This window comes from Homarus americanus, unplaced genomic scaffold (assembly GCF_018991925.1).
Source record: "Homarus americanus isolate GMGI-L3 unplaced genomic scaffold, GMGI_Hamer_2.0 scaffold44246, whole genome shotgun sequence".
Taxonomy (NCBI): domain Eukaryota; kingdom Metazoa; phylum Arthropoda; class Malacostraca; order Decapoda; family Nephropidae; genus Homarus; species Homarus americanus.
Genome location: NW_024745309.1, coordinates 751,914 through 766,636, shown reverse-complemented (window position 1 = coordinate 766,636; position 14,723 = coordinate 751,914). Strand labels below are relative to the sequence as shown.

At 46.4% G+C, this 14,723-nt stretch overlaps 1 protein-coding gene across 1 annotated transcript; it reads left to right on the top strand.

Annotated features, from left to right (window-relative positions):
• Window positions 1-4,462: 4,462 nt before the first annotated feature.
• On the top strand, window positions 4,463-5,680 carry LOC121878633 (uncharacterized protein DDB_G0290685-like). Its single transcript, XM_042384958.1, has one exon. It carries the CDS (start codon window positions 4,463-4,465, stop codon window positions 5,678-5,680), a length of 1,218 nt encoding a protein of 405 aa, XP_042240892.1.
• The last annotated feature ends 9,043 nt before the right edge of the window (window positions 5,681-14,723 follow it).

The following is a 14,723-nucleotide window of genomic DNA, read 5'->3' as shown; positions in this document are numbered from 1 at the left end:
GTGTGCAGGAGTGACAGGTGTGGAGGGGAGAGAGACAGGTGTGGAGGTGAGGAGACAGGTGTGGAGGGAGAGAGACAGGTGTGGAAGAGAGAGAGACAGGTGTGGAGGTGAGAGACAGGTGTGGAGAGTGAAAAACAGGTGTGGAGGGTGAGAGACAGGTGCAGAGTGACAGGTGTGGAGGTGAGGGAGACAGGTGTGGATGTGAGACAGGTGTGGAGGAGAGACAGGTGTGGAGGTGAGAGACAGGTGTGGAGAGAGAGAGACGGGTGTGGAGGGAGAGAGACGGGTGTGGGGTGAGACGGGTGTGGAGGTGGGGACAGGTGTGCAGGAGAGACAGGTGTGGAGGAGAGGAAACAGGTGTGGAGGTGAGACGGGTGTGCAGGGAAGACAGGTGTGGAGGAGAGAGACAGGTGTGGAGGAGAGAGACAGGTGTGGAGGTGAGAGACAGGTGTGGAGGAGAGAGACAGGTGTGGAGGAGAGAGACAGGTGTGGAGGTGAGAGACAGGTGTGGAGGAGAGAGACAGGTGTGGCTGGGAGACAGATGGACAGTTGTATATCAGGGCTGAGGGAGAGGGGGAAAGTTTTATGCGGAAAGTGTAATTGTTCATGTGTGGAAAGTAGAAAGTTGTGTGAGGAATAGGGGACGGAAAGTTGTATGTGAAATAAAAGTGGAAAAATCGCATGTGGAACAACTGGAGAGTTGTATGTGGAAGAGAAATAGAAAGTAAAAAAAAAAAGATAGAATGGTTTACGTAGAAATGATGGAAAACATTTATGGAGTAGAAAGGAGAAAGCTGCAGGTAGGTGAGGAAAGGTGTGTGTGTGTGTGTGTGTGTGTGTGTGTGTGTGTGTGTGTGTGTGTGAAACTTTATGTAAACAGTGTAATTACATGAAGAGTCAAGTGTGTCCTCCCTAAACCAGCTACTCTCCCTCCTCCCCTCCTCTCCGAGTCACACACACACACACACTGTTAACTGGACACAGCCATGCAGTCTATCAACAGTCACCAGTCGCCTACACCCGCCCACACGCCCACACTACACCCACACATCCAATAACGTTTGTAAATTGACCATGAATATGTATTTTCTTTATACCAATGCATCTCTCTCTCTCTCTCTCTCTCTCTCAACAACTGAAGCAGAACACCACCCATTCCTACCCCCATTATTACCTACGTTCAGCATTGACCTGTCCCCCCCCCCAAAAAAAAAAAATAACATTACCCGAGCTCAGTGTTTGCTAATTACAGACTAATCCAGCAAGTCATTACAGGTATCCAGGACATTAAATCACTAATGCTGGTGTTGTCATCAACTAAACTCGTACTGACCTCGTTACAGACAGTCATCCAGTGTCAAACCAGGTCTAAAGTGCCATCACACACACTTATAATCGCTACAAATTCCCACATCACACTTAAACTCACACTAAATACTTTACTCGCTACCAGACACCAGCCTCACACACTTTAATGATCACCTCACACTCGACACGCTGTAAACTCGCTCCAGAATTTCAGTTAAACGATTTTCCGAGACTGTGACCCGGAAAATGATGAGGAGGGAGCCTTGTGAAGCTCCTCCCTGGCACCACGCCCACCATGCAGCCACGCCCACTAGCACCAGGACAAGACGGCCAGCCCACCAGCTACTACCTCCCATCTTCATAGGCATTTCCGAGACCAGTGATGATATCGTTCTAGTTGAGGCTCTTCAAGGGTAAGCTCCTCAGATCTGGCAATACTATGAGCAATTACACACTGTAGTCTAGAGCAGCTGAAGGGATCACAGACAGCAGAGGGTGACTGATCACATTCTCCCAGCGTCAGCACCAGCGTCAGCCACCAGCACCAACGTCAGCACCCTTGACGTAATACCAATACACAAATTACCAGTCATGATTTTTTTTTTCATTTTTAGTCAATTTAGTAATAATCAATGATGTATTTTCATAATATTTCTGAATGTTTGTTGTGAGTTATAACTCTTCATCTCGTGGCCATACAACATCAACAACAAGTTCTACTCTATATTGAACATTAGTCTATTCATTACCTTACAGACTTAACACTTATCCTTCCTGTGACACCAAACCCTTATCCTCCCTGATGCCACCAAAGCCTTATCCCCTGACACCAAACTCTTCCTCCTCTCTACCATCACCTGTATCCCATTTTCTTGCAGGATGTCACACACCGGGGGGGAGACTGTGTCATTCCACGCCGCCAATTATCGCAACAAAAACGACACTCCTCTTCAGTATTCACAGGCGATTCTCCTTAATACCCTCCATTAACACGCTCTGTTAACCACGAGTAATTATTATCTAAACACTCGCGCCTTTTTCGCTGGTTAGCTTTTGTTTTTAAGGCAGCGACTTCACGTGTGAGTGACGTAGTGGGGCTGAGGGGGTGGGTCGGTCGGTCGGTCGGTCGGTCGGTCGGTCGGTCTCTCTCTCTCTCTCTCTCTCTCTCTCTCTCTCTCTCACTCACACGTAAGAATGCAGTAAGGTCGGAAACACATTAAAAGAAAGAAAAAAAAAACTCACCCAGACAAAGAAGATAAAGTTAAGTAATCGATAACAAGTCTTACAAAGGTCAACCGCCTCCAGAGATGACACAAGCCCTACTTACTAAAAAAACCAAAAACATATCTCATCATACTTTATCATACCATAACTGGCTCGCGTTATCTGAAATTATAATTTTATCTGTGGAATACATCATGATGACATTATCGAGGTTTAATTTATGAACAACCTTCCAATCTATCGGATTTCTTATTTTTTTTCCCTCGGATGAATTTTTGCCGACGTATCCTGCTGGGAGTGGCAGACGGTGGACTCAGTTTAATTAGTTTTTCAACAAAAGTTTTCCTATCAGGATATTTCTTAATACACGGAGGTAATTCTTTGCTTCCCTTCAGTATTGTCAATGGAAAGCAAATCTGTTTTTACTTTGTTTTCCGGGGTGAGTATTATATGGTATGGGTGCTAGGGGTAAGGGTAGGAAGGGTGTGGCGCTTGTATTTCCAACAGGGTTATAAAGGGAGTGTACAAAGGGATGGGGGAGGGGTTAGGGGAAGGAGGAGGGGAAGGAAGGAGTATAGTAGTAGCGAGGCCCGGTGGTCAGTCGAGCGAGGAAACACCTGATGAATGAGTTGAGTCTGTCAATGAGACGACCCTCGTTCGTTCATTCACTCACTCACTCACTCAAGTCACTCAACCGCCCACGACACGCCAGCTTCACACACACACACACACACACACACACACACACACACACACACACACACACACACACACACACACACACACAATACATTACCTTCCTTTACACTCCCCCTCCATCAACGCCTCCTCCACACACACACAGCGCCGTACCTGAAAAAGAACAAAAAGGTATGTATTAATCTGCTGCTGGACATTATCTGTTTTATACACCTGTCCTCATTAAATAAAATCTAATACAAATTATTCCCATTAATACAAAATCATCTGGATCAACAATGTGTTTACCGAGACAGAACATTAATGGTGGTAGGTAGTACAGGCGCAGCATGTGGGTTTTGTTTGTTTGTGGTGTATCAGAGGACTCAACTACTAACCACCACCATCACTACTACCACTGCCACCACCTACAGGCACCATCACCACTACTACCACAGCCACCATCACAACAACCACCACTACACACCCCTCTCAGATACGAGACAAGCAGAGTAACAGCTTATCGCTAGCGAGACCGAAGTCTAAATGAAACATAATGGAGAGAGAGAGAGAGAGTACAAGCAACCCCCAAAGGATGAACGCTATACACAATAACACTCAGATTAAAACACAAAACATAGCTACTACAAGCGTAACGTCAGGGCATCCATCCTCCCCCACATACCAGAATGGCCCACCCCACTCATGACGTCACCGTGACTTCACTCCACTCACCGTACACAGAACATTTTAATAGTGACCGTCACACAGGCGAACAACACCAGGAACACAACTTTACATTCAACCTTCAATGTATAATAAAATAACTACAATAAATGATGGAATTCCAATATTTGTGAATAATAAAGAGTAAACAACACGGATAATTGAGAGAGGAAGACGAGGGTTGGGAAAGGCTTGTGTCCTGATGAGAGACATTCCTATTTCCCAGGGGCAAGATGAGACAGGGGGCTGGGAGAGAGGCAAGGAGGCAGGGGTAACAGGTTGAAGTGGGTGGAGTGTAGGGTGGGGGTTGGGGTGGCAATACGAGCGGCAGGATTAGGAAGAGTAAGGGTGGCAATCAGGGCGGCCAATCAGGAAGGCTGGAGGAGGAAGGAATGGTTGATCGGTAATAAATAAAGGTCATATTGTGAGGCAACAGACGGGAGGATGGCATCAGAGGACAGAAGAATGGCAACAGAGGACAGAAGGATGGCAACAGAGGACGGAGGATGGCAACAGAGGACGGAGGATGGCAACAGAGGACGGAGGATGGCAACAGAGGACAGGGGATGGCAACAGAGGACAGAGGATGGCATCAGAGGACGGAGGATGGCAACAGAGGACGGAGGAGGATGGCAACAGAGGACAGAGGATGGCATCAGAGGACAGAAGGATGGCAACAGAGGACGGGGATGGCATCAGAGGACGGAGGATGGCAACAGAGGGACAGAGGATGGCAACAGAGGACAGAAGGATGGCAACAGAGGACGGAGGATGGCAACAGAGGACAGAGGATGGCATCAGAGGACGGAGGATGGCATCAGAGGACGGAGGATGGCATCAGAGGACGGAGGATGGCAACAGAGGACAGGGATGGCATCAGGACAGAAGGATGGACAGAGGACGGGGATGGCATCAGAGGACGGAGGATGGCAACAGAGGACAGAGGATGGCAACAGAGGACAGAAGGATGGCAACAGAGGACGGGGATGGCAACAGAGGACAGGATGGCAACAGAGGACAGAAGGATGGCAACAGAGGACGGAGGATGGCATCAGAGGGACGGAGGATGGCATCAGAGGAGGAGGATGGCAAAGGGACAGGAGGGATAAACGGACGGAGGATGGCAGAGGACAGAAGGATGGCAACAGAGGACAGAGGATGGCAACAGAGGGACGGAGGATGGCATCAGAGGACGGAGGATGGCATCAGAGGACGGAGGATGGCAACAGAGGACGGAGGATGGAGCAGAGGACAGAGGATGGCATCAGAAGGACGGAGGATGGCATCAGAGGACGGAGGATGGCAACAGAGGACGGGGGATGGCAACAGAGGGACAGAGGATGGCATAAGAGGACGGAGGATGGCATCAGAGGACGGAGAGGATGGCATCAGAGGACAGAGGATGACAGAGGACGGAGGATGGCAGCAGAGGGACGGAGGATGGCATCAGAGGACGGAGGATGGCAACAGAGGGACGGAGGATGGCAACAGAGGACAGGGGATGGCAACAGAGGCGGAGGATGACAACAGAGAGGACGGAGGATGGCAACAGAGGACAGAGGATGGCAACAGAGGACGGAGGATGGCAACAGAGGACAGAGGATGGCATCAGAGGACGGAGGATGGCATCGAGGGACGGAGGATGGCATCAGAGGACAGAGGATGGCAACAGAGGACGGAGGATGGCAACAGAGGACGGAGGATGGCAACAGAGGTGACTATAAGGGTAGATGAATGTCAATAAGAGGCAAGAGGGTGGTAATAAATTAATAACAAGAAGGGTAAGAACAAAAGAAAGAGAGAGAGAGAGAATACCAACAAGGGAAGGCCAACAGCAACAAAGCAGAGGCATGTGATAGGGTTGTAAGGGGAGGCGTAAGGAGGGGGAGGTGGGAAAGGACAACCCAAAGAGAGGGAGGAGGGTGCAGAGTAGAAGAAGGAGGAAAGAACTAAGGGAATGCACAAAGGGATATGATAAACAACAAAGACATATAAATCACCAGGGAGGAAAAACAAACACGCTTCTTTCCTCTCTCCCTCCCTCCATGTTTACACCCACTCACAAACACCTAACACGGAAGGAAGGAAGGAAGAAGGAGGGGGAAAGGAGGATAACCTTGCATATAAACACGGCTCATGCCCATCAAGGTTTCAAACACAAACAAACACAAACACGATCAGTCCCTCACCTGTCCTTAACCCCCACCTACCCCACCCCACACAATACGACCGAACCATACGCGAGCATGATGACTGAGGCTCCTGGTGTTTCCGGGTGTAGAGAGAAGAGAGAGAGAGAGAGAGAGAGAGATCTGTTATTTGTCCTCCTCACTCTACCACCACCAACACATCTCGTCCCACCATCATTTACTGTCACACTCACCACTCTCCTCCCACAGCGTTCATCTCTCTCTCTCTCTCTTTTTTATCTACAATTAAACATATGAATTACAATGATTTATTTACACACACATTCAATAACAATCACATTTATTGTGTACGCCTGTTAAAGGACTCACAATACTGCAGGGTCCTTCACATGTGGTCTGGTATAATGTGGTTACAGATGTGGGAGAACACACACACACACACACACACACACACACACACACACACAACAGGGTAACACTTGTATCCGTGCACAACAAGTCTTCCTCCGGCCACACCTGAGTGGGGCGTGAGGGTGTGTTGGGAGGGCTCTGCCCCCCATTCCTCCCCGAAAATAAACAAACACCATACAGTTCCGGGTAAGAAGGGCACCAGCTGATGAAATATATAGCGGCAGTGTGAGAGACGTGTGCCAGTCACCGTGAGCTGCTGACCTCTGTTTAAACGCCACCTTTAGGCCATATACAGTACACCCGGTCCTCCACTACTAGCTCAGCACCACCACGAACAGCCAGCATCATAGGTCGTTTCCCCTCCAACTAGCAAAGACACTTTTACGAAACGTACACACCAGACGAACGTTCGCTCGCCTTCTGCTTGAGGTGGCACCCCTGGTAAGAGCATCAAAACTCCCTGGGGAGGGGGAGGTGTGTATACGACTGTCGCGGCGGGACGAAGAACTATTAGGGAAGTGTCGCGAGACGTAACCTGACTCAGGCGTAACTTGGGCTGCCAGAGAGCAAACTCGAGGAAAATATACAGGGAGGAAGGTGCAGGTGTCACCCTCCCCACCAAGTCATACATGTTGGCGTCGACCTGGCGGAGGTACAGCGGTTGGGTCTCGGGCCACGTTTATCAATTAAGAATTATTTGTCTGCTGACTATGTTGTAGGAAAACAACTTTGGGATAACTTTTGTATTGCTGTTTAAAATACAGGGCAGAGAGATGATCATGAACCACTATAATTGATCGTTAGGTTTGTAATGAGGACTATTGCCATTTTATGAATCGGGATAAAATCGGCAATACGATATTTCTTTAACTAATATGGGTTATAAAAGGGGGATACGTTCCTTCTGTGTGTGTGTGTGTGTGTGTGTGTGTGTGTGTGTCCTTCTTAAAGATAAAAGTTGTTTCCTCAAGTATCTCTCACACGACCTTCCGGAAGCTTAAGGTCTCGTGCGTCTCAAGAGTTGACAAAAGAAAAACATTACTAAAATAACAACGTCAAAGGTGAGACGTTTCAGAGCTAAGTGGACAGGTAACACGCAGCTACATGTATAGGCTTTACTGTCAGGACCACACACACACACACACACACACACACACAGTCGCGCGGCTATGGTTGACGATAACACCTGACGATTTATAAACACTGCTGACGTCGGCGGATGTGGCTGCTGACGGCCGCTGTTATGACATAAGTTAGTGTCGCGAGAGGAGGGGAGTGGTGTATCCCTCTCATTCTCCCCCTCCAGCAGATTAGTCTGGCGTGCAAAACATGTTGACGCTCAGACACCTGTTATCCCCTCTCCCTCCTCTTCCTCCCACTACCGTCCATCATCCTCCCACGCCCATCCTTCTTCCTCCCACGCCCATCACTCTTCCTCCCACTCCCATCCTTCTTCCTCCCGCGCCCATCACTCTTCCTCCCACTCCTACCGGTGAGTTTATCAGCAAGGGTGAGGTAGCGGCAGGTGAGGGCCAGGCCAGGGATAAGCAACACCTGTCGTGATCGTCAACCCGTCAACAGGTGAACACTTACCTGTCCGAGGGAGCTAATGAAGCGTGATGCTGATAACACTACAGGTGAGGAGGAGGTGAGGATGGCTGTGCTGCGGATCATGTAGCTCGTCTCTGAACCGCAGTCCCACAAGTCTTGACCGCAGCAGTCCGTGTATGACCGTCGACGACCCGCGGCAATACGGTACAAGAACCATGGCAACACGGTACAAGAACTACGGCACCACGGTACAAGAACTACGGCACCACGGTACAAGAACCACGGCACCACGGTACAAGAACCACGGTACAAGAACCATGACAACATGGTACAAGACGACGAACCATAACAAGACTATCACTCACGTCAGCAATGTGTAGGAGGACCTTTTAAGATGACCGAGACCAGGTAAAATTCACTTTCAATCTTGTGGGATCTGGTATCGGCAGGTAGGTAGTGTGTTATAGTGGAGGGCGAGGCGACCAGCTCTGACGAGTGGTCGACGGAAGGAGGGTGGGGGAGGGCTCCTTCAGGTAGGTGTGTGTGTGTGTGTGTGTGTGTGTGTGTGTGTGTGTGTGTGTGTATTGGCTTACCTGGTATCCGCTAGCTTTCTCATTTAACATCCTCCTCTTCTCAATCTATGCTTCTCCTTCTCCTCCTCCTCCTATCCTTTATCACCCCTGCACCTCCTTCTCTCTGACACGACTCATCCTCCCTTCCCCTCCTTACCCCCTCTTGTCACTGCCGCCGCCATCCCTAGTCAGCTGGTGTCGACAAGTTACGTTATCGTCAGTAGGGCAGAAGAATCCTCTCTCTTTTTTTCTCTCTCTCTCTCTCTCTCTCTCTCTCCTCCTAAACCACAGGGGAAGGGAAGGAGGACGTCGGAGCAACATATTAAAGTTAACTAATCCATCTGACATCTTGTAAATCACAACCAACCCAATTTTTTGGGGAGGGAAGGAGAGGGAGGAGGGAAGGAGAGGGGAGGAGGGGAAGGAGAGGGGAGGAGGGGAAGGAGGGGAAGGAGAGGGGAGGGAGGGGAAGGAGGGGAAGGTGAGGGGTAGAGTTCTTCCTCGTACACCACCATCGTTTGTAATCTCTAATGGTGAAGTGACATTTTTTTCAAGTTTTAAATCAAAGTTCTTTTTTTTTTTATTAAATTACAACTCAATGGACATCACTTCCATCTTCAGTTTATCTTCTGCGCTCGTAAATTTGTAAATCATTAACTAATTTTCCCTTAAACATATCTTTTTTTTTTACAATAAACGATCCCATTTTAAGTCAATTCACACCTAAATTAGTTTCAGTCCTCATAATTGTAAGACTAATCATCCTCTCTGGTCATAAACCTATACTTGTTCAGCCTGAAGTCTCTTTGAAGCGTTTCAAGTGAGTCCACCAGCATCATCCCTTCAGACAAAGCCAGAGTGTGTGGTGATATTTACACCACCACCACCACCACCACCACAACAACATATTTACACCACCACCACCACAACAACAACAAACAACAAGGTCAGGATAATAACAAACACTGCAGACACTAATATCTCCCTTCCCTCTCCCTTCCCTACCCTCCCTCCCTTCCCTCATCTCTCTCCCTTCCCTACCCTTTCCCCCCTTCCCCATGCCAGACAAGGCCTCCTACCCCTTCTAACCATGGCCCTCTACCCTCCCCTTCTAACCATGGCCCTTCACCCTCACCTACCACCTACCCCATCAACGAATTCGGCTAGGTATGTAAGGTAAGGTAAGGTAAAGTAAGAAAGTAAAAGGTAAGGTTAGGTTAGGTAAGGTTAGGTTGGGTAATGGGCGTAAGGTAAGGTAAGGTCTGGAAGGTAAGGTAAGGTAAGGTAAGGTCTGGTAAGGTAAGGTAAGGTAAGGTCTGGTAAGGTAAGGTAAGGTAAGGTAAGGTAAGGTTAGGTTAGGTTAGGTCTGGTTCGTGACTTACAAAGGCTATTCTTACTCGTCTATTTCCGTTGCCACTAAAATATAATCACGTTGAGTAACACCAAAGTGACGCTAACGAACACATTCCAGTGTTATATTTAGCCCCGTTGTTGTAACAGTCAATGGAGAGGAATAAATTAACTCACCCGTTGGTATTCATTTCACTTGACAATTACACAGCTTCAGGCATGGAAAATAATAATTAATATCTCGTCTCCTTAACTGCATTTTAATAATTTTTGTGTGTGCTAAAGAACTGTGATATATATATATTATTATTATTATTATTATTATTATTATTATTATTATTATTATTATCATCAAAGCCAACACAAACACCGTAGGAACATAAGTCATAAAAAAAATAAACATTAATATTTCATGCAATTTTAAAATATATATTTATAAGAGAAAAACCACCAATCCCATTTAGGTCCCCCCCACCCCCTTTGTGGAGGTGTGTGTGTGTGTGTGTGTGTGTGTGTGTGTGTGTGTGTGTAACAACAAAAGTAAATCACATTCACACAGGTACAGCCCTTCTCAAAACTCTCACATGTGCACACAGGTTCCACGAGGACTTCCCCACTTAGCAACACACCTAAACCTTATCCCTTATCATTGTTATCAGCTCCGCGCACGATAGCCTACCATACGTGTTAACTGTGGTTGGATTAACACGAGGGCCGCCATCATGTCACAACACACTAATGAGAGTAAATTCTTGTACATTGTTTTCTGAGGCTTACTGGCAAACGCTCAGTAATTATGCTTATGTATAATCATCATCATCATCATTACCTTCACCATCATCATCATTACTTTCTTCATCATCATCATCACCATTACCTTCACCATCACCATCATCATTACCTTCTTCATTATCATCATCATCATTACTTTCTTCATCATCATCATTACCTTCTTCATCATCATCATCATTACCTTCACCATCATCATCATCATCATCATTACTTTCTTCATCATCATCATCATTACCTTCTTCATCATCATCATCATCATCATTACCTTCACCATCATCATCATCATTACTTTCTTCATCATTATTACCTTCACCATCATCATCATCATCATCATTACTTTCTTCATCATCATCATCATCATCATTACCTTCACCACCACCATCATCATCATCATCATCATTATTATTAGTGTTTCACCATGATAAACCTACAATCACTGAATAAGTTAAACCCTGGGCTGTAAAATATGATAAAACTGTCAATAAATTTGCAAATAAAACCTGCATTGCGGTACTGTAGTTTCTAAAGGGGAGAATTTTATGTAGATCTTGACCAAATCGACTGTAAATTGTTGGGTTTTTTATCTCACATCCTGTTTTTCCTCTTCCACCCTCCCTCTTAACTTCCTACCTCTCCCTCTCCTTCCCTCCCCACAATACCAAGGTGCACAAGGTACACTCTAAATGAACCCATCGTCCCCCTCTCCACCTTATCATAACGTCCCGTACTGATTCTTCTCGTATCCTATGATAATCGGAGACAGAGATGTACCTGTCCCTCAAGGTAGATGGTGTACTTGATGCGACAACAGTAGGTAGGCAGTCTTACACGAGTTATCATTGTTAGTGGGCTATTTCCTTTACTATGGGGACGCCACTTTTTATTATATTAGATTTGGTTAACGTCAGATGATTTTACTGAGCACAGAGGGGAGTCCCGTGTACAGGTGTATAATAATTATCTACTGTATATATTCTTAACAGTTTAGTAATCACGGTATGTTGATTTAATTTGCTCCATATGATTTTTTTTTATTTAAACGACGCGAATGATGTCTATGAACGGCTGTCGTTGGCGTGGGCGGTGAAGTATCGTTAAGAACTTTATGGCTTCACAATTTCAGATCTCTTAAGTGGGGACGGCAGGAGGGCAATATTGAACCCAAGGAACACAAGTGTCCTGAAGGGTTATATATAATCGGCAACCCACCTCAAGGTAATAAAGCTCTCAGAATGATGTCTCCTTCCCCTAGATACCGGACCAGGTGGGTGGGGCTATAAAACTGTTATAATCAACTCTGAAGCCCAAATGCGAGGACAGCAGGACCTAAGTAATTATATATATAGGGTGATATCAGGTCAAAGCGAGGACAGAGCAGCCTGGGGACTGGACGAGGACGGGGCGTGGAGGGGCGGGGCGTGGAGGGGCGTGGCGAGGAGGGGCGTGGCGAGGAGGGGCGTGGTGCATGGGGAAGGGCGGGGCGGGTAATACAACCAACATCAGGAGCTCCACAAGACGACCCCAGCAAGCATCATATATTCCTGGGTCGTTTACAGTCTCATCAGGGACCAGCCAAACTTCTCACCCAGAATACTTACCAGCGACCAACCCTGAATACAACTCAACTTCCACTTTTTGAGAAGTATTCAAAGTCGCGCCGCCGCTATCGCCTGGAGACCTTTAACACAACACGTAAGTCATAATCTCAACGTGAACCACAAACTGCAAAATTTATGATACTGTGTGCTTGGAATCGATGGATAAATGAAAAAAAAAATTTGGACTATTCACAACGTATCCGACTACCACTATCGTCTTGGCCAGTTGAACACTCACTGAGATGAACAAAAATATTCGCAATGAGACCGACCAACGTCTACGATTCAGCATGTGATAAATTTATACCCAAATATACTCTTGTTATATTGCAGGATTCACACACCCTCGAGAACTGTGGTGTATTCCGGGTGTAGGGACGTGTGAATTATCGTGGTAGCAGTAGGGACTCGTGCCCAGATATTCCAGTCACCTTTGAGCATCGGGGTGTGAAATTGACTCAGGTGCACAAAATTCCCAGGCGAGTGGTTTCAGCCCTTCCGACCTTGATCATGGCCGCCTCACAGACTTCTAGTTACTGAGAGTTTGGCTGCTATATATATATATATATATATATATATATATATATATATATATATATATATATATATATATATATATATATATATATATATATATATATATATACCTTTAGTTTGGTTGGAACTGACATCAGAGTAATTATAGTTAAGCATCTACCTTGCAGCAGTTAATTATAATACTACCGTGACTCTGAACAGTCCACGCGTCTCTGAGAGTATTTGGTCAATCAACCAGTGAGTATTTTAGGCACCGTGTTGGCCGCACTCACCAGATACATCACACGTCAATGACGAGACTGGTGGGCGGTGTATACTGGCAGGAAGAACTGTGGCAGACAGTGAAGAGGAGGAGATGAAGGGGTGTGAGAGCGCCCCAAAACATCACCAGAGAAGCTTTTGTGGAAAATACTCGGTGTCTGTATCTGTGAAATACATTTGATCAGCTACACCTCGTCAGCCTCTCTACTGTCAAACACAATACAACACTGAGAGTCTCAACTTTCCGACCGACACTCGCTGACTCATATAATTCTCTGCCTTTGTCCTCAGTATCACTCTTAACGACGGTAAGTAAAGATCCGTTCACCCACCATGTGCCATCTACCGGCTTCAATATTTGAAGACCAATCAATAAATATAAAATTATAATGTAAATTTGTATTAAATATAAAGCGTGTACTCTCGCCCCCTGCCTACAAGTCCTTCCGCCGTACGCAAGGATGTGCGTCTTAAAACCAAATCGTAAGCAGCGAGTGTAAAACTGCCATGCATCCGGTGTCCTCAGCGCCACACTCACCAGGAATACTAACACACACGCAACAAATACACGCCCGCAAACATGGAAACGTAAAGACATACACACAAACTCGCATCTCTCATCACGGCCGTCAAACACGTTATGACAGTGGGAGCGAAAGTTGACCACAAGAGGACCCAGTGCAGGGGGAAGGGGCGGCGGCGGCACTCTCCCTTGACTCTGTGGTGCATCGATATAACACACTCACGCCTGGCTGACAACACCTTCCTTCACCTCTACCGGAAGACTCCAATTTAACACCAACTTACTGAAACTCCCGGATGTCGGCGTCGATCCTACCCCGCCCGCCTCCACGAACTACGCCATTATCATCACAATTGAATTCAACAACTTTATGCGCATTACTATGGAGGTTTATTGTGTCGTATAATAACTAAATATCCGTAATTTAAGCTAAAAAAACTTAAATTACCTAACCTAACAACACAAAAAACACTCAACACAACTTTTTAAATTCTGTACAAACTAATCAACATTTAACATAAACAAAAACAACAAGAATATCAACACCTCCCCCTGATACTTGTCGACTCTGGTGATCAAACAAATTTTCACACTGATTTGGTTTACTATTTCATGGAGCCACTGAGAGAAGGGAAAGAAATTCAGTGTTTAATGATTACGGGGTGGACAGTCTTCTTCCCTCACCTTCTCCCTAAATCTCTCACCTATTTCTTCCTATGATCGATCACCATTATGTAGTAAAGACCAATGGAGGGGGAAGGAGGAGAGGGGAGGGGATGGGTTAGGAGGGAAGGTAGTGGGGTAGGAGGAGGGGGGGAGTGAGAAAATGATAAGAAAGGCTTCGTAAGACTCCATCATCAAGACCCTGAAGTAAACACCCGTCATAGAGATTTCAATCCTTTTCATCAACACTTCTTTTTTTTTTACTGTAGATAAGTCCGTCTGGTCCTAAATATCTCTCACATCCTCAGCAACTCTCTCCACCGTTTCAAAGTCTTCCTGGATTTCTGGAAAGTGCATCATCCCTCTTAACAAATATCAC